The 27,115-nt window shown below is 41.5% G+C and overlaps 1 protein-coding gene across 2 annotated transcripts in view; it reads left to right on the forward strand.

Moving 5' to 3' along the window:
* The first annotated feature begins 5,546 nt into the window (after positions 1–5,546).
* tfpia (tissue factor pathway inhibitor a) overlaps positions 5,547–27,115 on the forward strand; it is a 53,015-nt gene continuing 31,446 nt past the window's right edge. The window contains exon 1 of one of the 2 annotated variants that reach the window (XM_084085328.1): positions 5,547–5,744. In XM_084085328.1, coding sequence (XP_083941454.1) covers positions 5,666–5,744 — 79 coding nt within the window. In that variant the 5' untranslated portion in view covers positions 5,547–5,665. The remainder of the gene's footprint in view (positions 5,745–27,115) is intronic. The other variant, XM_084085327.1, reaches the window with a different exon arrangement.

Consider the following 27,115-nt stretch of genomic DNA (forward strand, 5'->3'; position numbering starts at 1 on the left):
TCACTGTGTATTATTGTCACTGTACAATTGCACACACATTCAATTTGTCCTCTGTATTTACCCACTCTAACTATTCGGCGCAGTGGACGCCTGGACGGCATTAATGCAGTGCCCAGGGAGCAGTTATGGGTTATTGTTGAATGGCCACACCGAAGGGGATCTTCTGGTTCCCAAACGGACCCATTCAGCTATGGCTGTCCCGTTCTGTGTGTGATGAGTCATGCAAGCTGTTGCTGCAACAAAAGAGTGTTCCTATACAAAAGCTGTTGTCATGGCTCCTTCTTTTAATGTGCCAAACCACTAGTCATTAAATTGGTGTCTGGCAGAACTGGAAGTGACAGAAGAACGAAAAATCCCCCTGTGCTTTCCGAGGAGATGAGAGGGAAGGGACAGCAAGTACACCACCGTGAGGGTGCCCAAGCAAAGGTACAGAGAGTACATGCCACAGGAAGCAACCTCAAAGAAGAGACCAACACGGTATGGAAAAAAAGTCTCCAGGGGATGCTCATCACCAGGTAGCTGTACTGGGTTATATCGCTGATAATCTCTCAAGAACAGATTCCGACCTGCGGTGGAATCTGTCGGAGCGGTTCGTCCTAACCAGTGCGCATTGGCTAAAAGTGGGCGTGCCTTCAGATCAGGAAGTGGGCCGCGCTTTACCCAATCAAATGTAGTGGGCGGGATTCACGTGTCCATCCACCATGATCCACCCTCCCCCCCTCGAAACTAGCCGAAACTAATTTAACAATAGCGTCCTCGGAGCGGACAAAACCACGGAAAGATATTCACATTTTAAATTACTCTTTCATCATAGAAACAAGTGGGCTTATAACCAAAACCATCCATGTTCTCTGGGAGAAGTGGTGTTAGTGTTCCGTGTAGAAATATTGTTAGTGGGAATGAAAACATGGTCGCACCAACCGGAAGTGATGCGCTATAGGCAGACATGAAACCGGTGTTTCCCTGCGCTCTAGTCTAACATTATACTCCTGCCAGACTCCACAGAATATCAGAAAAGCAGAGGTCGCTGTTTTTCATTTTCTGTGGGGTCTGGCTACGCGAGACTATATCGCTGAAGACTCCAACCTTGCTCAAGATCACCAGCAAGAGCAGCCGGTAGAGGGCGATGACACCACGTCGAACCACACGCTACCAAACCTGGGAGTTCCTAGACTGTTCCTAAAGAAAAATCTGCCAATACACCAACAGGCTTCACACTGCCATGACTCAGACTGGCAGAACCCAAGAACTGTTGACGACGCCAGGAGCTTTGAGGAGTCAGTCTTCCCTGTCGTCAGGCTTCAATGATGGCATGCTAGCCAGGGGAGGTCTCGAGCTGCCCTGATAGAATGGAAAGAAACCTCTCTTTGGCCATGTTATCCAGGTCCAGGCCGTGGCTGGACTTGATGACTGGACACAGACATCGACACTGTCATTTATATACGTGTAACAAAAGAAAGTGGTGCTGCGGGCCGAGAGACCCCAGGCTGACTGCCTAAGGGGGCCTGCTCATCCACCTGGGCCATGTTGTGTGTCAAGTGTGGACCCAGAAGCAGACGAACAGACAGGCAGGCCAAGTCCAGTAATATCTATTTAACAAATAACAAAGGCTTACATGAAGGACAGAACAGCAGGGCGGAACATCAGACGAGGGACACGACGTAGGACTGTGGACTCTCTGTCAGTCGATGTGGTATGTGCCATCAGGTCACCCCAAGGGGGCTGAGATTTGACAGCTCTGCATTGCCTTGCTGCTTTCATCCCAAGTTGCCCCAGATGGTCCGTGTTGACAGTCCAAATCCGGATCTGTGTGATTTTTTCAGAATTGCTGATGGGGCATACAGTAGAACTTTTTGGATGCGCGAGTGCCTCGGGCCGCAGGTGTGAGTGTTCAACCCATCCGGGGAGAAAAGAGCCTGGCAGAGCACAGAAAGAGAGAGACACTCCACACAACACGTGAACCCTCACGTTGGGGCATCAGAGCCTCCAGGTCCTGGAAGAAGGAGCCTCAGCATCCCGGGACTTTGTGTCAAGCGAGTGGGTTACTGGGGAAATAAGCTGCTAGCTTTATTGCATTTTTATCCTTTTGATAATGGTTGGGCCCATAACTGTATACAGTATGTATTTCATCGTCACCGAAGATATCAAAGTCAAAGGGGAGAGGTGAAGCGTTGGGCTGTTTTCTGGGGGGTGCTTAAGGCTATTTCACCATGTGCTAAGGGAACAAGAATGTGTGTGTGTGTGTGTGTGTGTGTGTGTGTGTGTGTGTGTGTGTGTGTGTGTGTGTGTGTGTGTGTGTGTGTGTGTGTGTGTGTGTGTGTGTCCATTAGCACATGTTATGTGCTAATGGAGTGACACATTGTTGCAATTAATCCTTTCCCATTCCTCCTTTCATGTTGAGTTTATTTATCTGTAGCTGTAGGCTATGTGTGAAGCGTTTTGCGAGCTGATTGCCATATTAAAAGAGTGATTCCATGAATCCATTGTCATGGCTCCTTATAATAAGCCGGTCATTACAATATAAATAGGCTAGCTATACGATTAAAATAATGAACACCTATGACACGTCAGGAGAAATGTAAACACATCACACTTATATAGAGTAATGATAATGTATGTTCAGTGTTCAGAAAGAGTTGTGAAGCATGAGAAATATGCTCATTAAAGGCAGTGGTGTAAAGTAACTAAGTACATGTACTCAAGTACTATACTTAAAAGTAGGGTAAGGGATTTTCTTTGGTTAAAATAAGTGTTAAATAGCTCTATATTCTGATAGTAGTCATTGCTATAGAGTGTTTGTTCAGTAAAAGGAGTCTCCTTGTCTCTCCAGCTCTTTATAAAACAGAAAATGCATTTTCGTTTCAGTTTCAGTTTCATTTCCAATTCCAAGAACTCAATCAGGATATAGATTAAACAAGTGACATTGGAAGTGATGACACTAAGAAATGAGCAGGCAAAATTGGAACTGGAACACTATGAAAATGAAGCTTAAAAATGGGTACTTTCTCCTGATTGGCTGAGATTTTGACACCTACCGGAAAATGTATTTTCTGTTTATTAAAGGCATTGTAGGGAACATTAAGCCTAAATTTAAAACATATTTATATATATATTTTTTGCATTTTTTCCCCTCTATCAGCCACTATATAATGATGCTGGGGTGTTTTCCTGCACTGAAACACAGTACTCTTTCTGAAAACCCTATTTTCCCTGCATTGTTATTGTTTGTGCAGTTCGTTTCCCGGCCACCAGGGGGTGATGCCTCCATAGACTTCCATAGACTTCCTTACGTACCGGACAAATATAACAACAACAACAACAATAGGGAAAATAGGGTTTTCAGAAAGAGGCCTGTGTTTCAATGCAGGAAAACACCCCAGCATCATTATATAGTGGCTGATAGAGGGGAAAAAATGCAAAATATATATATATAAATATTTTTTAAATTTAGGCTTAATGTTCCCTACAATGCCTTTAAAGAGCTGGAGAGACATGGAGACTCCTGTTACTGAACTAGGCTGGCTCAGGGTGGAAGACAGGGTTAAACAACTAAAAATGGGACTGGCCTTCAAAATTGTAAATGAAAATTTGCCCGATATGCCCCCTATTCCCGCATATCTGAGTAAATACCTCCAAAAGGTTAGTGACACCCACAGTCACAATACCAGAGGGAGTGCAAACAACAATTTGGTACCACCCACCCATAAAACAAACATGGGCAAATTCTCCTTCTACAGCACTGCCACCCAGGTTTGGAATGGTCTAACCCCATCCCTCAAAAAATGCAGTTCGCTGGGCTCATTTAAAAGAGCCTTAAAAAATCACTTTTCAGGAGGCCAAAAGAGGAGGTAGTACCATTTTCCCGTTAGACAGCCGACCCCCCCCCCCCCCTGTTCTTGTACATATCTTTCCCCCCTTTTTTTATTCCATTGGCTGTACATAGTGTTATATATATATATATATATATATATATATATATATATATATATATATATATATATATATATATGTATATATATATATATATATATATATATATATAATTTTTTTGCTGTTTTATTTTTTATTTCTTTGTGTAATGATATTCGAACTGTGGTGCCACTATATATGTCTATGAATTGAATACCAAGGCCCTCATTGGAAACAAGTCCGCAAGGACTTTTATGAACGGACCTGTTAGACAAAGTATTTTAAATGTAAATGTGTTGTTTTACATTCTTTTGCCTAATAAAATATTCAATCAAATCAAAAAACAAACACTCTAGCAATGATTACTATCAGAATATAGTGCTTTAACCTTTTTAACAAAATACTTTTTGTTTTAACCAAAAAATATCACTTACCCTAACTTTAAGTACAATGTTGAGGTATTTTAACTTTCTTCAGTATTTACAAATGTCAATACTTTTACTTCTACCCCACTACATCTCAGAGGAAAATATTGTACTTTAACTCCACTACATGAAAACTGTTGTTAGTTACTTTGTAGATTTTGATTATTATTACAAAACGCACAAACCACTTCAGCTGTATGGCAATTTTCAAAAATATTTTGTATACATTTTCAACTTGTGAAATGGGACATTCTGCACAATGAGTACTTTTACTTTTGGTACTTTAAGTAGGCTACATGTTGACGCAAATATGTACTTTTACTCAAGTATATTTTGAATACGGAACTCTTGTAACAGAGTATATCTACATTGCAGTATTGATACTTTTACTTAAGTAAAACATTTAAAGGTAGGGTAAGTGATTTTCTTTGGTTAAAATAAATAAATAGGTCTATATTCTGATAGTACTCATTGCTATAGAGTGTTTGTTCAGTAACAGGAGTCTCCTAGTCTCTCCAGCTCTTTATAAAACAGAAAATGCATTTTCGTTTCAGTTTAATTTCCAATTATATTCCATCAGGATGAGAACTCCATCAGGATATAGATTAAACAAGTGAAATTGGAAGTGATGACACTAAGAAATGAGCAGGCAAAATTGGAACTGGAACTGGTACTTTCTCCTGATTGGCTGAGATTTTGACACCTACCAAATGTATTTTCTGTTTATTAAAGAGCTGGAGAGACTCCTGTTACTGAACAAACACTCTATAGCAATGATTACTATCACAATATAGTGCTTTAACCTTTTAACAAAACACTTTTTGTTTTAACCAAAAAATATCACTTACCCAACCTTTAAGTACTTTTTCCACCACTGCCTATGACACATCAGGAGAAATGCAAACACATCACACCTCACATAACCTCATAATAACCTCAGTAATGATAATGTATTCAGTTAGAAATAGTTGTGAAGCATGAGAAACAGTATTACGCTAATTATTATTAGGGTAATAAAATACTATTCAATGAGCGTAATTTACGCTCATCAAGGTGCCCGCCTTTTCTGAGAAATGTATTGGAATTTCATTCCATGTAAGGAATATGCCTTATCTAGGCGGAAGTGTGCGCGCCCCCCATACACACACACACACACACACACACACACACACACACACACACACACACACACACACACACACACACACACACACACACACACACACACACACACACACACACACACACACACACACACGCACCACACAACTTCAGCCCTTGTACAAAAGTTGATGAAGTTTCCCTCATAACTTACAGTCTCTCCGCTCAGCATGACACTATTAACCAAGTGGTGGGTTTCGTGCGCTCTTTCTCTCCTCTGTGTCTCCCTCGTTGTCTCTTCAAATGAAGGTAAGGTTTAACTGATAGAAGTTGTATTATACTTTGCTTTACAAGTCATTTAATAATGTCCACGAGATGGAAGTCGACGTGTTGTTGTCTAGTAATAGCAAAAAACAACGCTTCTTTTGACGCTTTGCAAAGGCGTTTCGTTCGTCAAGAAACGACACTATAGTATGTCGTCGTTAAGTCCGTGCGTAATTGGGGGTCTCCGTTCACGTTATGGATCAGACCCGAAATCTACAAAGTAACTAGCTAAAGTTTTCAAATAATTGTAGGGGAGTAATAGTATAGAGTAAACTACAAACAAGTTACAGCTTACTTTAAGTTCAGTGGTAACTGAACTAAAGTACATTTACTGGTTGTTTAACATCGACATAAGGGGTTCCCTAGCGTCTTCATTATTTCTTGGCTGTGCAATATGAAAACAAACTCTGTTGTACTTAATGTTGTTTATAATACTTCAAGATCAACTGTAAGCAACTTAAAGCAAGTTTAATAAGCAACATTATGTGGTTTGTACACTAGAGTCTAGTGTGTTTACAAACCACATGTTGCTTAACGCAGCAATATGCACAATAAGGTGACTAGACCAGTGGTTCTTAACCTGTGGGTCAGGATCTACAGGGGGGGTCCCCACGTGATTTGGGGGGGGGGGGGGTCCTCAGCTGACAGTGAAGTGACAATTTAATGACTTTTAAGACCTTTTTAATACTTCAAATTATTCTTCTATTTTGAAAATAGACGATCTACAAAATGGACGATCTACAAGCTTAGATCAGCTATTTTCACAATATTTATCTGTGGAACCGAGTCAAACTAAATTGAATGCCTCAACTCCTACAATTCCATGTGCTTGTCAGGTCTGGGGGGTCCCCAGGACTCCCCAGTTCAAATAATTATGATTATTTTGGGGGGTCACGGCCTGAAAAGGTTGAGAACCACTGCTATAGACTACAGCTTATTGTCCCGTTGTTGCGTGTCAGTGTGAGTGAGAGTTTATTATGAAATCAAGGACATTCATATGACCAAATCGTCATCAATGAATGTCAGAAATGTTATCATTGTGTTTCAACAAAGACCCTATTCATAATTGAGGCTCTTAACCTAAGTCATATCATTGACATTAAGCAGCACAGGCACATTATTGTTTTGGTCCAGTGTGGTAGTCAGTGGTGCTGTTGTTAACAGGGACAAGCAGTCGGACCTTGTTAGTGTTGTGTTGGTGAGGCCGAGACACAGATGATTGCCTCAGGGCTAAAGTCCAGACGGCTCACAGACAGTGTACATTGGCCATGGCTTTAACACCTGCCCTGGGATTCCCTATACTGTCATGTCACTGGTGTTTCAAAGCTGGTAATAGGGCCACTAGGGAGCGGATGTCAGCATGTCACAGTCACAGTCACTCAACAAGCAGTGAAAGTTGTGAGTTGGCAAAGTCAAGCACGATAAAAAACTGACACCCCCCCACCCACTCAAAGCTTTCTCGTTCCCTCCTTCACCATGTCCATTTGTAAAAGCAAATCGCTCCTTTAGCTACTATGACTTCACTAAATGAAACCAAACCCAGTAAGTGTGGAAAGAACAGAGCTTTCATTCCAGACATGTTAAGTCACACGCTATATTTGAAGGAAAAGGAGGGTGTTGAAGGCGTTTTTGTGACGCCTGGCCAAGCAGTCCACAAGGGGCTGTGAGCAAAAGGTCAAAAGGAGTGTCTGTGCAATAATAACGTCTGCTGATCAGTCTGTTATTATCTGTGGTGTCTGTGTCTGAACCAGACTGAACTATTCTGTTATCTGCGTTCCCCTGCACGGAGCCTTGATATAATTATAACACTCTTTGGGGGTGGAATTTGTTAACCCCCTGGATGGTAGCCCAGGAAGAAGGAAGGTTTGGAGTCGGGAGGGAGGGGGGGGGGGCACCATTTGTTTTGTACAGCTACTGTAGTACGATGTGCCTGTTTTAAAGCCATGCATACTGTAGTTCATTGGTTTTCAAAGTGGGGTCCTTGGGGTGGTTACAGGGGGTCCCCAGCAAAAGTAGCAAACCACTTTATCCATTTATAAGTTGGCTATTCAAAAATAGCAGATATACAAGCTCACAGCGTGTCACTTCGTGCCGCGCTGCGAGCTTGTAGATCTGCTATTTTTGAACATTTTTTTAAAAATCTTGAAATTATTTTGAACATTTTGCATTTTACAACACACATTTTCTCTTCTGGGGGTCCCTGGCTCAAAATATTTTCAGATGGGGGTCCGCGGACAAATACATATCAATTTGGGGGTCCTTGACATGAAAAGGTTTGAGAACCACTGCTGTAGTTGACTTGGAACTGTGTGTTCCTACTGTGGAATGCACAGTCAAGGAATTTGACCTGGTTGGTTGATTTCTTAGTTCACTCAATACAACAACAACAACAAAAAGAAAAGTGTTGACACATAAATACCACAGCCGCACTATCATAACAGCATGTAATGTCTTTTCAAGCTGCTTGCCCAAAGTTTTGTGTGTCTGTTCAGATCAGGATGCATGGAAAAGAGAGACGTTTATGTTGAAGTTTAATTGCAATTGCCATATTTGGTATTGAGTATTAGTGCATTATGTCTGCGCTGCACTGTTGTTCAAGCATTTATTAACACATTTGCATTTTAATTGCATATAGTTGCCCTTAGCTAGTTGATTATTATTGATGGTTTTTCATAGGCAAACAACACAAGGTCAAAGCTATGACCTTAACATGCAAGGAGAAATAGGAAAGTAGAAGTAAGTTTCTACTTATTTATAGCTTATAAAATTAAAATTGAACCCCCCGGCAATATCATGGGAAGCGTTATTTTCTTGTCACAAATTATGTTTTTCATCCTCTACATATTTTAGGAACTAACATACAAGCTACAGTAGATGCACAGGACAGGAGCGCTCGATGTTACTGTCATTACGGTAACCCTATAACCAGGTTTGTTGATGGGAATTAAAACATTATTATTTGGTAATTGCATGGTGCACTTACAATGGAAAACAGTGAACATCTGTTTAATTGCTGGGCTTCTTCTAAACTAAACATTAGCATCACTGGTCCTCATAATTGCCTCGCAAAGAAGTGCACTGTGTCTCATTAATTTGTGGGGAAATTTAATTAGATACGCGCTGTGTTTGAAGTGGTCCCATTATACAGTGTGTGGCAACCTTGGGCCATAGACAAGAGAGAGACTTGCCAACTTATGTAATTAGCTTTTGCAATAAAGAGTGCACTTCACAAAAGTGCTCGCCTACCCTGTTGAGCAAATCCGGTAGTGTGTGGTGTGTATATCAGAACAGAAAACACCTTGAATTGTATTATGTATGCACCTTTATAGTGGCCCACTGATGCCCGATTTATGGTTCCGATGAGGTTACAATTTTGGAGAGTCCTGGTCTAGACCATCGGTATTTTGTAAAAAGAAAAATAATGAAAAAGACTATTTATTTGAGAACATAACTTATAAGCAAACTAATGACAGGTTGAAAGTGGTTAAAAATCAGGACGCATCGACTTTCTACCTCACCAATTGTCTAAAACTAGACGACTCAGAGAAACTACTGTTCTAAATTGTTGTACCGAATTGTAATTAGTCTGTGAGAGGAACAGGTCTTAGGCTGTGAGATTCACTCGCTTAGTGATAGGTGCAGCATAACCATTTCAGGACTTAGTCGCATGAGGGCCCTTTAGTGTTTTAATGAGGAGGTGTCCGTTTCACTTGACCATGAGTCTCACCTGGAAGCAATTTAAGCTGCTGTATGACCAGCGGGCTGTTGTGTTTCTTGAGCCACACGACGTCTGCTGCCAGGGTTTGATGTGAAAACACACTCTAAGTTCTTTCCTCAGTGGAACACCTCTGCGTCTTTCTTTATCCTCATCACTTTTTACACACGCAGTTGCAGACGCGTACACACTCACAGACACACACGCTGTCCCATTTCTTGCATGCACATACACAGAAGATGCAAGCAGCCCTGAATAAAGCAGCATTGTGTTACTTTGTCATGAATGTTTTAAATGAAGACAGGTTTTTAAATAGATTTGTGCTGTTGTAAGCTACATTACATTAAATATTAATGTTGGGGAAGGGAGCATGTGCACATCAGAAGTGTAACTTGTCTGCGTGCATCTGCAGCAATTTATCCCCTTTCACTTCAGTGCTAATCAGTGCCTCCCTTAACATTGCAAATCTTTTGTTATTCGTTTCCCAGCTCGCTGGTTATTCGCACTAGTCAGGGGGCTGGAAAATATCACGTAATAAGATGAATGTCAATATGACATTATTCAAGTGTCATCTCTGCCCATCCCTATAATCGATTTCACACAAGTTTGGCAGTGCCCAGGCAGTTACCAAGATCACTTCTAACAGGTGACGCTTGAAACGCAGAACAGTGTGCAAAGTAGTATGTTTCACCAAAGTAAACCTTTGAGAGTGATATATTTAAAGTTGCATTGTTCTTTGCATTGTTCTTTAAAAAAAAAATTAGAGTAGCTTTTTACCCCTTTTTCTCCTCAATTTAGTCGTTATGCCAATTGATTCCTCCCCACACACATTTCTGTGTTGTCACTGCTGTCGTATCCTACTGACTCACCTGCCAGTGAGGAGCCCCCACCAGGAGGACGTAGAGCCTTCGCCCTACTCCTCCCGCCCAACACTCATTGCTGGCAGGTGCCGCCCCGCCCGGCTTCCCTCCCCTGAACACGGGCCAATTGTGTAGACGATTCGAACCCACAACCTGCCCACAACCGTGGTAGTGGGCAGGGACTTTACCACTGTGCCACCGAGCGCCTGTGTGCATTTAAGTTGCATTGTTCTTTAAGTGAGCTATTACTCTTGGGTTTTTACCGGGTAAAATACTACTGTAAACTCATTTTAGTTTTTGCTTTCAAGTCTCGAGTCAAGTCTAGACGATTCCAAGTCAATGATTTTTCAGAATTTTATTTTAAGTGAGTCGCAACCGCAGCGTCCCTATTCTGGGGTCAACATTCATCGAAAATACCCCATCTACAAGCTCACAATGCGTTACATTGTGCTCTTGTAGATCAGCTATTTTTGGCAAAGAGATTTGGTCGGTGTAGAGGGTAAAAAGGAATCGACCTAGTATAGAGCCCTGGGGGACCCCGGTCAACTCAGAGTTGACTCTAAAGTCTCAAGCCTACAGCTCTGCAACGGGAAATAAAGTTAATTAGACTGTGTTTGTGTCCTAGCAGTGACATCCCCTGCTCGCCACCTACTCATTTCCATAGATTCCGTTGGCGAAGCTTTGAATTCTGCTTGAGATGGAGCCTCCAGCTACCTTCCGTACCACCTTCTGTTATCATGCATGCCTTTGTTGTCTCGCTCTCCTACGCCCGATGTCCTAACAAAATAACAAACGGTACACAGCATAACGTCTCCCTACTAAATTCATGAATAAATAAATGGATAAATAAATGGATGATGATTTCCAGAGCTACAGGGAAGTTGATACTTCTGTGGCATTATTGAATTTACTGGGAACTTTGTTTAGTTATTTAACGGTTGTGATGAAAACTGTATTATAGCATCCGCTGGGCTCAGCTGGAAGCAAAATAACTCAAGTCTTTATCAAGGTTGAAGCTCATCTCTTGTGAGCTCAAACATCACATCTTGCTGAGCCTCATATAAGAGAATATTTTGCCACATCTGTGATACTGTAGCTCTTAAGTTTTAGTTTCATAAGGTTAACGTGTTAGTTTTCATCCGGAGTTTATTTGGAAACACAAAAGACTTATACTGGGAAAAAAAGAAAAAGAAAACTGTGAACACTGACAGGTGAGAAAATGAAAAACAGACTTCAGAATTGTCTCACTTTAATGAGATTTAAAAAATACTAAACAGCCACAATGCATCAAGATGAGATGTCCTTGAGCTGAATAACAAGAAGTAAATAAAACCAAAACTCACCAAGGATTAGAATATTTCAAAACAAGCGATGAGCAAAACTGAAAACGTCAAAAGAAAATTAGGAGACTTTATAGAAGAACTTAAATAAAAAATGTGCTTGGCACTGTGGGCAAACCTCAATTAGTTCTTGACACCTGGTAAACAGGAGAACGGGGACATTTGCGCAGAATATTTTCTCATTTACTGAGACACACAGATGCTCCACCATAAGTCCGCCTCACCCGCAGACCTCAGGGGATTCGGTTCTGTGCTGTCGAAATTCTGAAGTGCCAGGCATTAGCCCACTTCCAGACGAGGGAGTACTATATAGTTCTGAAATGTTGGCCTGGCTGAGAAACTTCCCGGCCGCCTGAGCTTGACATGGCAGAGAGGATGAGTAATGTACTCATACTGCAGCTCCAGCCAGAGCCACCACAGGTATAGGAGTGTGTCTTGTAATGTGCACTGTCACACACACAGGTAGGATGTGTGTAAACTGCCTCATGGAGGAAATGACCAGTGGTGGAAAAAATAATCAAATGTTTAACTTAAGTAAAAGTATCAATACTGCGATGTAGAAGTACTCTGTTAGAGGTTAAAGTCCGGAATTAAAAATGTACTTGAGCTCATGAGTAAAAGTACAAAAGTCTTGGTAATGGTATTAAAATGTACTTAAAGTACCAAAAGTAAAAGTACTAAAATGTTTGAAAATAGCAGATCTACAAGCTGACTTTCCCCTCAGCCCCGAAAGGAAAAGTTGGTCAGGCAAATAAATAAATAAATCAGATCTCCTCTCAGCTCTCTTCAGAGAAGAGTGAAACTTCTAATTCAATATGTGCCGGTCTTTAATAGTTAATAGTAGTGCAGTGTGACCAAACCATATGCCCCACCCTCCTGTAGTGTGCCACCTGCTATTTCACCGTGCTCACCCTTACCAATAGACAAGTTCCTGAAATTCTCTCACACATAACTCCCAACCTGCCAGCCTTTATTGACACTGCCACCACTCACAAAGAGCACTGACCCCTGTCAACCCCTCAACCCCACTGACCACCATAGCACACGACTCCTGCCACCCCGTCAGACTTACGGACCATAGCACACGACCCCTGCCACCCCGTCAGCCCTACAGACCATAGCACACGACCCCTGCCACCCCGTCAGCCCTACAGACCATACCACACAGACCCTGCCACCCCCTGAATCCATGCTTTACCCTCCTCCCCCCTGGCCGTTGATATAGACAACTACTCTGCAAAGGAGAACCATTGTGCCCTCAGTAATCACTGCCTCAACCACGTAACCACTTTAACCCTATAACTGACTGGGGTCTCCCAGGGGTTTATACGTGCCTTTTACCTTTTTTCACCAAATCTATTTGACAAAAATAGCTGTTAAAAATATCTACAAGCTCACAATGTAGTGAGCTTGTAGATCTGCTGTTTTCACCAAATGTTAGCCCTTTTCACCAAATGCTGACCTAATATGACAGAATAGGGACGCTAGGATTTAAGTGGTTAAGCCCTATATAGGCCTACTTATAGCCAAACAAATTGCCAATCCTACAAGCTCACAACACGTTCATGATGTGATGCTGAGTTTGTAGATCGCTACTTTTAAACTGTTTTGACAAAATAGGAATGTCAAGTTGAAAGTGGTTATGGCCTGGTAACACTGTAACAGACTTGCATTGTTGTGATGTTCCTGTTTGTTTATCCTGTTTGTCCTTTATGGAGGACAATAAAGAATTAATCTGAATCTACTATATCTGCCTATATGAAGGCAGATGGTTGAGTGTGTCCAAATGTTTTACCAAATGAGTATTCATTTTGATTCTACCATTCAAAGTCCAGTTCCATTTTGATTGGCCTACTGTCCGTGCAATTTGTGAAAGCACTGATGTCTGTCAGAATGAAAGCAAAAAAACACTTCTAAAGGATTTGCCTTTGCCAAGGGATGCAACACATTAAATTCAGACAGTAGAATAAACTAAACGGCAAACATAAAACCTCAAAGCAAATTGTTGACTTGACATTTTCTGGGTTCTGCACTGAGAGAAGCGATGCCTCCTCTTCATCTCAAACTTGCTGACTTTTCCATCACCCCTGAAATCGAAAGTTGGTCAGGCTAAAAATCTGCGTTTTCCTCCGACTGCTTTGAAGAAGAAAATAAACAACCTAAGCGAGTGAGTTGTTTTGCTGTGTTCAAAATGATTCCCATTAACCACTTAAGCCCTATATACTTTGTGGTCTGACAAACAGCAAAAATAGCCTATCTACATTTGCTATTTACAACACCAGGTTGCAAGTGCTTCGGAATGTTGCAGTATCAACACGTTGAATGTATGATGACAGATGTTGGAACATCATGTCCCTGATGTGATTTGAAGGGTATTTACTCTGTCGAGTCGACATCACAGTCTTCCTCACTTAGATCCGATAGTGTCCTGAAAGCTTCCATTTCAGTTTGAAAGCACTGCCGTCAAGAATGACAATGCACGAAGGCCTGAGCTGTATCTATTTTTACAGCATGGCTCTGTAGGAGGAGAGCTAGACATGTCTGTCTGTCTGTCAGTCTGCCTGTCTGACTGTCTGGAGCTAATCTCGTAAACGTTTCATACCCTAATACCTTCCTGACATTTCACCAGGGTATACACCCTGGTGTATATGACAGTGTTTGTGTAAAAAAAGAAGAAAAAAAGCTAAGCGGCTGGTGAAGTTATTGTAGCACATATGATATGATGTTGTCTAGTCTACAATGCTGAGAGTGTCTTAACTCTTTGACTGCCAGAGTTAAAACATCGTCTATAGCTGCCCTTGCCAGCGATTCCGAGCCACTGACGAGTACACTCGTCATTGGCAATGTGGACCTCGCGGGCCAACTGACGTGTACTCGTCAGTGGCAATACTGTATGCAGTTAGCCTACTTAGACAAGTCTTGCTGGGTTTAATCATATGAACCCTATAGCGCTATTCTGGGCATGTTGTATTAGGCAAACATTCCGTGAAAATAGCAGATCTACAAGCTCACAGCGCATCACAACGTGTTGTGATCTTGTAGATCTGCTATGTTCACTGTTTAACATAGGAAGTACAGTACAGTGTGTAGGGTTTAAACAGTTAACTACTTATGGCTCATAGAATAATGAATATAGGAGATAAGTGCCCTTCTTCCATGGATTCAGCGTGCACGATAACACTTATTATCGACACATCAGTGGGCTGGATGGAGATAATGTGGGGTGGTGACAGACTAGCAGTTGAATAAAATCATGTGGCTAAAAGATTTCTTTTGTCATTGGAAGAAGTCATTTGAAGATACAATTACACGTGGCAACATTTTTCATAATTCTACAAGATCATCTGTATTTTTGTCGGTATATCATCCAGGCCTATCCGATAGTGTCCTTAACATGTAAGTTCTATGTCCGTGCAGTTGCTGAAAGCACTGCTGTCAAGAACGGAACAATGCAAGTGCATTCTGATTACTGAGAAGATCCCAGATACCTCTAATGAATACCGACAAAGCATGGATTTGTCTCTTACTTTTAGACCTAGATTTGACAGCAACTTGGATTTTGAAGGGCTGCCTGTCAGAGACTCTTAGATGACTCTTAGATGTGTGCCCAGGGCACACAAATGGGCAAGTCAAAATCTCAAGGCATACCTGTATTCAAGTCTCGCCGTGATGTGACGCGTTGTGAGCATATAGATGAGCTATTTTCACTATTTTTGAAGATTTGTGGGAAACATTCGCCTATAATGACCTGCCCAGAATAGGGACGCCAGGTTGAAAGTGGTTAATGATATACTATATTTTTTAGGATATAGAATTTGCCTCTTTATTGGGAAATGAGCACACAAACTGATATTTTTTTATAGTTGTATATATTGCAATAATGTTGTGAGATTGTCACAAAATCCCACCTGGACACCGTTTGGGAACCACTGCCATAAACTGCAACACTTTTGTAAATTCAATTATTTTCAAGTACTCTACAGTATGTATTTTAAATACTTAATTTTCAAGTACAGTACTTTATGTCAGAGGGCGCGACATCCATGTTTCTCCATCTCTGTGTATTCATTATGTATCATTAACACGCCGTTAACACGCCGTTGCCCAATTTTGTGCAGGGGGTCAAATGACACATACGGAAACAGAGTTGGGGTTGGGTGTCAACCGTTGTGATGGATTCATGACTCACTGATGACTTGTGTATGCTCAGAGTGATAGTGGTATCTTTTCCCCATGTCATATAGAACATCGTTAGCGGTTCTATAAGAGGCGTGAGCCGGTCATCTACAAACGGATATGGCTATGGTGGCATGACTTCCTGTGTTAGTCATACTGAAAATGACTTATACGCTATTATTTGGGGGGAATGCGTGAGGAAGCTGTGTTCCACACAGGATACTGAACCAGTGGGAGATAGGGCCTGGAAGACTGAGGCCCCTGAGCTATAGTCTGAGCTAGAGTCATGCAATAATGTTGCAAATGCTTCAGAGAGGCATGTGTTAAACCCATATGTACTCTGTTGACCGGGGTCCCCCCATTGTTCTGTTGAGAAAATATTCAAAATAGTTTTTATTTCAGGAAGTGTGTGTGTGTGTGTGTGTGTGTGTGTGTGTGTGTGTGTGTGTGTGTGTGTGTGTGTGTGTGTGTGTGTGTGTGTGTGTGTGTGTGTGTGTGTGTGTGTGTGTGTGTGTGTGTGTGTGCAAAGATTGGAGTTAAAAATGTTTGCTTTAAAATTATGCATATATTCAAAAAAATAGCAGATCTACAAGCTTGTACCGCGGCACTCGTGCCGCTCTATGAGCTTGTAGATCTGCTATTTTTGAATAGTCAAAGTGTAAAATAATGCTTTTTAGCTCAAATCTAAAAATGACACGGATACGTTCCCGGTCTTAATGGGTTAAGTAGCTTTGGCTAAAATCACTGGCAAAATATATCTTCAGTGACATGTTGCTGCATTGATCGATGGACCTGAATATTTCACTGCAGTCCCATAAGTCATGACAGTATCGTCAAAACCCTTAAGTATTGGGAATTAAATTCAATATGAAAGTCATAATCCAAAGTTCTATAGCCTTCTACAATCAATATAGTTTCCCTTTTCCTAGTATGTTCCCTCATTTATTAGAATCCTATCATTTATTTCTCATGGCTGCAGCAATGGAAGAAGCCCAGAGCCTGTAAGATGGATTATGAGGCTGAGACTTCAGGATAAAAATCAGGGTGTATTTTCTACCTCGCAGAGATTACCTTCTGATCGAATGAAAGATAACTGCATATCGTCCTGACAGAAACCCTACGTCGTGAAGTTATGCGATTCTTTGCTTTTGCACTCATCCATAGCTGGAGTGTACAAAAGGTGTGGCAAAAAGACAGATGGTGGTGGACTGAGTTTGTACTTGTTCAAGTTGCACTCAAACAAAGTGAGCCGTGAACTAACAGCCAGGAATTAAAGCTCCTGCTTTTGTTGCATTCACTTCAAGGTAGTGTGATTCAGAAAGACAGAGCTGCCTGCATGTAAGACATTATCCATGGATTAAAGTTCTCAGTCGCCATGACTGATCTCAGTCATTTGGATCCCATAGAGGCCAGCATGACGTTTTCAGCATGTCTCGGCTAACTCTTGGCTTTTGCTGAAGGACGATTTATATACTTAGCCGATCTTCAAGCTCACAACGTGTGGCGGCTTGACATATTGTGAGCTTGTGTATCTGCTATGGTGTGTGTGCACGACACAGCACGCAACCAAGCATAAATAAACCAAGCATAAATCAAACCTAACCCATGCGGCTCATGCTGTTTACCAAAGATTGGCAGATTGGGATTTGTTTTGCTTTAATCTCTGCATGAGCAAAGTTTGGAGAACAACACGCTACAAAGTAATGTTATTTCTTTGTGGTGGTGAGTTTGATGTAATATTCATTACAATATCAATTACCGGGTTCGCTCCCAGTTCACAGCATCCCAGCATCATCTCTTGGTTAGGACATTTTCATAATGCATGTCCAAATATGTTTCTGTACGCTACAGTTCACATGATGTCCCAAACATTAACGTGGAAGCAGATTGCAAAATACAGTTCAAGTTCAACAGCAAATCTGATACACAATAGTACCGTCATATCCAAGCTGTTGTATTGGGGTTATGTGAAACACTGGAAAAATCATGAGCATATCCTGTTTTTTGTAAAGGCATGGTATTTTCATGACAACTTGGAATGAGTGTCTGGAATAATACTGACATAATGACATGCTCTGAAATGTGACATGATTGTTAAAGGTCTTTTATGGAGGCCTTATAGGCCTATATACTGTATGGGTGTACTCTATCACCACAGCAATCTGTTAGCTAACTTCTCATGTGTGCGGCGCTGATCTTTGGAACATCGGTGAAGAGGTTCGTGCTACGCCAGCCGAGAGACGTTCCTTGCAGGCAGTACTATGCTCGAGTTCAGCCATTTTGTGGAGGCTATGAAATCGTACCGTCTGTCACAAATAGCCCAGGCGGGACAAGACACTGACAACCCCCTCCCACCCCCAGGTTTGGTCGGAGTTATCTCAAGAAGCAAGCGTTGGCGTGAGGCCACATTTCTGAATCAGCATCTTTGAATCAGTAGTGGGGGGAGCAATTTGCTGCAGTCTTAAAGCCATGCAGTGTTCATTGTTGCTGAATTCGGCTAATCTCCTCTTCTGAGAATTTAGCAACCGCAATCAGGCTGGCATTGCAGGGGAGTGCACTTGGTCCAGCAGCCTACACGCTAAAATTCTCAAGTTTGATGTCCTACACGGGATTCAAACCCCAGTCTCCCGTGTGGGAGACCAAACGTCATGGGAGGGACTTCCTGCTTGGCCAGCGGAGATATTGCGCTTATGAGCTTAATACAGTACTATGTGTCAACCAGTAGGTGCATGTCCTACCCGACACCACTGGGGTCTAAATGTATCAATGGAAGAGTAAAGAAACAACCTCCAACCACTGCAGATGTACTAGTTATATAGTACTATACCTTAATCCATTAAAATAAGTTCCAGTTTGCACCTTTAATTTATCAATTTGTAACTCTGAGTGCGCACAAATGGAACCAAATGGACCCTCACGGGTCCATTTGGTTCCATTTGTGCACTCTCAGGTTTAAATTAACGTGTGGATTTAAGTGTGTGGAATGTGTGAGAGGGAGTAAAAATGTCACTACAGTACCAGTCCAAAGCTCTTTCAACACTCTAATTTCTGTTAGAGTGTAGTAATATCTTGGGAACAGCAGCACATTGCAATAATGGACACGCCACTGAAAGAAAAATCCCTTTTGGACTTGTCTCAGAGATTAAGCAAAAGCAAATTGGAGCTTTTGGTTCAATTTCACATGCCCTTTTATGTGCAATAACTGTCTGCTTCGGTAGACGAGATCTCTGCGGCGACAAGAGCAAATCCCCCTGGGGAAAGGAGCGGAATTGAATGAGACCATGCATGCTCGCCTGCTTCCAAGATAAGAAGTGTTGCCATTGTCTCATTTGTATTGTTTGAGCGATAACCTGCGTCGCTGAAAAGGACTCCCGTATTGATCCGCCCATCCAATCGAGTGCATCTACTACAGTACAGATCGTTTGAGGCGTGGCATTTGCACAGGGAGGAGACGAGGCGCCCTCTCTCGCTTTCTGTTCTTCCCATTGATTTGACACTATAATCATATCCACTTCCATCAAGAAAATGGTAAATGGTCTGCACTTTTGTCCAAAGCACTTTACAATGTGTGTGACATTCACTCATTCGCACACATTCACACAAAGACGGCGGAGGCAACCATGCAAGGCACCAACCAGCTCATCATGAGCAGTGAGGGGTTCAATGACTTGTTCAAGGACAATGACACGAGGCCAGGAGAAGCCAGGGATCAAACTGGGAACCCTTATTGTTCCCAGACGGCCACTGTACCTCCTGAGCAAGTGCCGTCCCGGAGGAGTTACCTTCTTGGTTTGACAAATGATATGATTGAATGCCCGCGGAGCATTATGGCTCCCATTATTCTTAAAATGACAGATAGTCCTTTAGAACTGTGGTTTTCATGTCAAGGATCCCCACTTCCGAAAATATTTTGTGCTGTGGACCACCATAATAAAATAATTGTTTTGGTAAAAATAATAATATTTTTTCAAGATTATTATTATATTTATTTTTACATTTTGAAAATAGCTCACATCACGTCACATAAAATATTAAATAATTTAGCTGGAACCTCCTCAAAGCCCCTTGGGGGCTGCGGATATTTCATTGCTGACTAAGCCATGTGCCATATAGCACTGTCACAAATTAAAGGAAAGCTTTGACTGTTTTAAGTTTTCCCTACTTGCCACATTGTACAGAAAGAAACTTTCTACATTGGTGAGCTGAATGCTCTGCTTAAGTCTGAAGTTCTGATGCCACTGATTTGAGGCGAGATTGAATTAGTCTTGGTTTTCATGGCAGTTTTGACATGGTGGCAGAGAATGGTTTACAAAGCAACAGGCAAACAAATGTGTCAAGAGCACTCATGCATGACTTAAGCTGAGCATTTCTTCCTTTAGTCTTTCCCTGTTGAAGACAATTTCTCTGAGTTGTGGATGGGCTTGTTGAATGAAGACAACATGTGGAGTTGTCAGTACAAATGTCAGTCTCTTTTTATTTCTTGTACAAAGCAAGGGCAACTTGGACTTCAATTTACTGTGCGATCATTATCTTAAATCATAAAATAAACTTAAAGGGGCATGAAATGGCTTGAGACAAGTTTTCAGTCAGTCTCGATCCCTCTATGATGAAGTTATGTTATGTATGACCTTTGACCGCTGACTGCCAAACGTAATATATTAAGTTAGATAACTATTACCGGTATGATGTTTCACTGTCTTGTGTGGTGATTTGATGATATTATGGTATAGTTATTGCGGAGAGTGGCTCAAACTGATCATTATAATAGTTTTGCACTCATTTCACACTGCTCAACTAACCAAGTTGTTGCGAACAGGTTGGGTGTATTTTCATGGCTTGTGCTCGAGGGGAAAGCAAACCAATCTCAGTGTGTCTTCATCCAATGGGGAAGGGTTATTTTGTGATTGGTATTTTCCATTTCCAATTTCAACACATCGGAGGAATTATATTGGATGTCCTCAAGCAGGAAACGGAGTATGAGGATATCGTATTGGGAAGTTGAACTAAGTAATTTTCTAGAACATGGTGTAAAGGTGACAGAATCTGGTCAGACTTTCTGTCCTGCCTAAGACTGTTCTCTAGGTCAGGACATGCACTAGAAGCATGCAAGTCTTCCAAACGCCGGGGGCTTTGACTACAGTGACCAGGCTGCTACAGTGCTACAGAGTCAGTCACCTCAAAGTGAAGTGTATTTAATAGTTTTCTTCAAAACCATCTATCACAAAAATGTAATTTCCGCTTATAATGCCTGAAGCGCTGTCAGCGTGCATCAGCTCTGTTGCTAAATAAAGCCAGTGGTCTGTGTTTCACCCATTTCCCATTCCAGCCTATACACTGAGACCAAACTGCCCCTCACAAAATCACATGTGAATGTGACATACGGCCAGCTTCTTCTTCCTCTTTACTGCTTCAACAAACTGCTAATATAGCCTTTTACGTTACTTGCTTATCGTAAAACCCACAGAGAGATGTAAAGTGTGACCAACAGGATGAGAACCACTGTTCTACATGACATGTGTAGAATAAAACAGTTGTCATTTAATGGCATACACCATTCCCAAACGCCATCAGCCGCTCTGATTCTGAAGTGAAAATTGACTGCCCCAAATATTGTTGTTATCTCCATATTTCAACTTGTTGTATTTTGTTTGTAAACTTAATGGCCTACGTACTTCTTCATACTACAGTGTCACACAAAAGTAGCAATAATATGTACAAGCTTCGCAATGCGAAGTAAATATTGAACTAATGAAAATAATTAACAAGACCTTGTGACTAAATAATAACTACATTGGATCCACTGGAACACAGGTTCTATTTTCCAGTTCCTGAAAACGAATGGTTGTGGACATACAAGGTTTCTACCCGACAGCCACGATATATATTTATTTCCTACATTGTTATATTATTATTAGTGTTGCCATGAGAGCATCAACAGTTTTTTGTTGCTGATTCTTACTCTAGACTATTCTTTAAACTGTAGTCATGGATAACCTTTTGTAGCATGTACTGATAAGAGCACCACAAATACAGACATCTGATTGTAACATCTGAAAATGTATTGCTGACAATTTTGTAATACAAAGGGGACTGGGAGACAAAGTCTGTGTGTGTGTGTGTGTGTGTGTGTGTGTGTGTGTGTGTGTGTGTGTGTGTGTGTGTGTGTGTGTGTGTGTGTGTGTGTGTGTGTGTGTGTGTGTGTGTGTGTGTGTGTGTGTGTGTGTCTTAAATCTGCAGCTCCTCTGTATAAAGTGTTGTCAGTGTGAGAGCGCTCTCTCCATCGTCTGGTTTTGTTTCTCTTTATGGGTTCATGCACACACAAATTGCAAATTGCACATTATGGGCTCATAATGTGACACAATTGTGAAATGAATTAATATTATGACTACGATATTTTCAACTTTCGGTTTTGTCTCTTTGGTTTAGAACAAGGTAAGGACCGATGACTGTCCCTAAACAGCATAAGTTAGTGACGTAAGGGTTTGCACCACGAGTCCTATAGCTTTAACTAACGAGTTTACACTCGTCACTTAAAGGACGACTTCACCCATTTTCAACCTATCTTCATATAATAGGTCCTCACTAATACTCATGATAAAATTATTAAAAAAAAATCTACTTGGTCTGTGTCTCATTGGAGGGCTGTGGACAGTCCAGAAACCCGTCTACCAGTGACATCATCGTTAGGCAGAATTTTTTCCCCCAAAAAGATTATAATTTTTTCATTCAGATTTTTATTAAGGCGAGAACAATGGGATCTATTATTGCATTGCAACTTTCCAGGAATACAAAGCCTGCCGTTTCTATTAGCTTGGATTCCCCATCGATGATGTCACTGGTAGACGGGTTTCTGAACTGTCTACAGCCCTCCTCTGAGACACAGACTGATTAGATTAGATTTTTTTACCATTATATCATGAGCATTAGTGAGGACTTATTATATGAAGACAGGTTGAAAATGGGTGAAGTCGTCCTTTAAGTCTCGTCTTTCACTTGTATTTCACATCACTGTGAGGAACATTTTATTATGATATCAACGTAGCCAGGTTGTACGGTGTACATAAATTATGACACTGTGCATTTGGCCTGCCAGGCTATGCCTGCAGAAGGCACCACAACTCTTAATTTGCTTCCTCTGACAACGCCTCTTCTTTTGACCTGAATTTGCACATGACTGTCTCTGGATGCTTTTTTTTAAGTACCATCCCGGTAAGATAGCTTTGAGTTGACCTGTTTAATTGGTGTTTTGATAGAGAAGGCTGCTTCTCGCTAGCCTCACCGTGGGAAGTATCTCAGTCAAATAGGAACAAGATGCACTAGACGCCCCGCCAGCCTTACAGGAATTAAAATCTCTTTGGATCTACACGATTGACATGGGTGGCATATTTTGCCTTCAAAACAGCAAATTCTGCCGAAAGCCAAGAAGAATGCGTGTTTGCGGGTCTCCAGGGAGGGAGTTGAGTCAAGCAGACCTCGCAGTGTGTAAACAGGCGAGACAAACATGAGCAGGCATCGCATTGAGTTTAAATAAAGAGCCCAAGATATGCAGTATCAGATATACTGTAACTTGGCAGCTTTGTAGACCTCACAAAGCAAATGCAAGTACAAGTACAAACAGGTGGGACTTTTGTTTTGTTGGTTACTCAAGATCTCACATGCCGCCGAGAGATGGTTTAGGCACCCCATATACACTCCGAAGCAGCCTTTGGGCCTTGGATAGTCTAGGGCAACTATCGATTACTTTCGTAGTCTTATTCTATCGATGGCGTTTTTGATGAATCAAATAATTTGGGAAGTGTGTACATGTATATTTGTTATATATCAATGAATCGACAAGAGGACATTCTAGTCGATTTTTCATAATGGACTGAATTGATTAGTCTGATTAACCACTTAAAGGGGCTACACCATGAATTTTTTTTTTTTTTAGGTTTTTAGTATTTTTTGGGCTCCCCAGTGTCTCTTGTACCCAATTTTTTTTTTTTTTTTTAACATTCAGTCATTCATCCTCATTTCATGGATTTCCTGAATGGGCGTGTCTGAACAGGCCATTTCAGAATGGCAGGGCAAGTGATGTCACTTGCCCTGATTTTGCATTGATGATGGCCAGACAGAATTGCTCAGTAGCTCCCCCCTGCCCAATAGGACGTTTTGGTATTGCAGCTGAAAAAGCTTGGAATGACAGTCAGATTGTGAGAAAAAATATCTGGATGTTTTTTAGGCTTACAACCTGTTTAAAACGTATTAGGGGGTAATATTTATATATAATATATTTTTTTCAATTCATGGTGTAGCCCCTTTAAGCCCTACTTAAGCCTACTATACTTTGTCGTACAACAGTGTCATGTAAAAATAGCTAAAATAGCCAATCTACAAGCTCACAACACGTCACAGTTTCACTATTCTTGAAATCTTTTGAACATTTCCGCCTATAATGACATGTTCAAAGTAGGGATGCCAGGTTGAAAGTGCTACTTGATTCATTGATTATTTTATTATAATTGTAATTGATTTAGTTCTCTTTAAATAATCGATTAAATCGAGACCCACCTGAGCCCTTAATTTTGTGTGCTATTGTTGGTTTTCCTATACAGTCAGGAACAGTGCAGAGGAGTATAACTGACTGTTTCAAATAACAAGCCTATATTATTGAGTCTGTGATAACTTTATCAACTGTGAAAAAAAATCTGTTATAAGACAATGCATATATTGGATAATTGGCATTTGGATACTAATAGTTTCAACCTACATGTTAATGTAAGTACCATTCCCTGTAGAAAATGCTTGAAATAGGATATCCATCCACTAATCCTAAAATCAGATCAGAGGATCTTGCATAATTGAAGTGAATCATTTTTCAGTCAGATATGCAATACTTAATAATATGCAGTGCCTCTTTCTGTTTAGGCTGCCTGACAAATGATCTCGGTTTTACACCCCTGGTGTTCTTTGTAATGAAACCCATTGATGTCTGAGTGTTTTCTGTTTTTGCCTTTGTAAATCATTTGGCATGTCATTGCTGGTGATCCTGTGAATAACTCAAGAGTGTTAGTGTAATTGGGACTCCCTGACCCTAGCAGATGGTGCTTTGGTACACCCCCCCCCCCTGCAGCCCTGTACAACGTATGGCAAACTTATGTTTGCGTCACCATTCGCCATATGCTCCTTCTGAGTTTAGTAGTGACCATTTTGTATCAAATAAAGGGGCAAGAAACTAGATGCATGTTGTTTGGTTTCTAACACCAAGCCTGACCAACTTGGAGGAGATGCGTCATAATCCCGGGTGGTTGAGCTAATAAAACGCACCTGTTGAATGACAGCCCCCGAAAACCCACTTTCTCCAATTTCTTGGTCTCTAATTGGCAGCAGTGGGGATTGTTTGGTTCACCAGAGCTTGGACTTTGTAAACTCTCAGAGCCGAGGATCGGCAGAGGAATCCACGCGAGGAGGAATTGACACAAGCCGTTATCGTACGAGGCCAGGTGAAAATCAGGTAGGGGCTCACGGCAGATATTGCCAGGAAAAGATAGAATGCGGGTTCCTAGGAGTAGGAGGGTGGGTGGTGGGGGGAGCAGGGTGGGAGTGTGGGGGAGATTTTCCCCCATCGAGCCAGGCATTGGTGGGTAAACTTAGTTGTCCCTGATAAACGCCAGCCATTGGAGATCTCTGCTGCCAGATACAGGCTGAAGCTATGGAGAGGCAGAGAGAGAGAGAGTTTGATTTATTACTTTCCAATCCCTCCAGCAAGAAAAAAAGAAACTAAACTACAGAGGTCGAGGGCGGCAAAGACAAGCCGTGATGAATGCGAAGTCGGGCATGGCTCGGACAAATAGCTCTACATAAGCTATCGAGCGGCAGAGTGACAATTAGCTCCTTCATCGCGACCTCTCCCTCCCCCACCACCTGCCATACCAACACAACTGCTCTGATTAAAAATGCATGGTTCTCATTGCGAGCTTTTAGATAATTAAGAAGGCTTTTTTCCCCCCTCTGCAGTTCTAGTCGATTGCTGCTTGTTATACAGAAAGACCGATTGTGTGGTGTAAGCGCCCTATGATAGGCGTGGTAGTAAATATTAGAGGACAAGATGCCAAATTTCTGGGTCTGATGCCGATCCGGAAAAGTACAAAAGTGCAAAATTGTTAATTTTGTTAAACTTATAAGCATCTATTAAAAATATGTTTTATTAATACAAATATTTTTCAATAGATAAAAAAATAGAAAAAGTGCTCCTCGGAGCACAGGTCTCCGCCAGGTCAGGTAGGTTATTGTGGCCTCCTGGTGGCGCTATAATAGGCCAATGTTTAAAGGGTGCCATTTGTTCTTAGGCCTTGCACGGACACTGCATTCATGGTTTGAGGCATTTTGTGTTTTTTTTTGCTAAATTAGACCTGCTGGTGGCGCTATAACAGGCCAATGTTAAAAGGGTTGCATTTGTTCCTCAACATAGTGTGAATGTGGGTGCAAAGTTTGACCGCAATCGGACGGTGCGTTCATGATTTGCAGAATTTTGTTCAAAACAAGCCACTACTGCAAACTTTAGATGTCAATCTTAGCCAATGAGGATGGAATATGAAACACATCCGTCTTGATCACATGACTATGGAGATCATGTGTACCGATTTGCGTGAAATTTGGATAAAATCGGAAGGAGTAATATAAAGAAATGTGTTTTACATAAGTCGGCCTCCTGGTGGCGCTATGAAAGGCAGATGTGAAAAATGCAGGGCAAAGGTTTTTCCTTTACCTCTAGGGAGTGTGCATACAAAGTTTTACACAGATCGGTGCCGTTATAGGTAAAAACATGAATCGGCCTGTTATAGCGCCACCATGAGGCTGATTTGATCATTTTCAAGTGTCATTTCTTCCTCTGCATAGTGGAAATATGCGTGCAAAATTTCACGGAAATTGCATGCTGTGTTCATGATTTGAGGCATTTTGTTGAAAACAAAGCACTCATGCAACTTTGGAAGACATTTTTAGCCAATCAGGATGGAATATGAAAAATCTGAAAGACACGTTTCGTTTAATGACTATAGAGATACTGTGTACCGTTTTGCGAGATTTTTTGGACAAAATCTGTAGGAGTACTGTCAAAAAATATGTTTTGCACAAATCGGCCTCCTGGTGGCGCTATAAAAGGCCCATGTTAAAAACCTGGGGCAGAAGTTCATAATTGGCATCCAGGGAGTGTGTGTGCACAGTTTCGCTGCGATCAAGCCAACGGTGCGAGAGATTAGCTGGTCACAGACGGACACACACGGA

Source organism: Gymnoscopelus microlampas (assembly GCF_963454915.1).
Source record: "Gymnoscopelus microlampas genome assembly, chromosome: 17".
NCBI classification, from domain to species: Eukaryota; Metazoa; Chordata; class Actinopteri; order Myctophiformes; family Myctophidae; genus Gymnoscopelus; species Gymnoscopelus microlampas.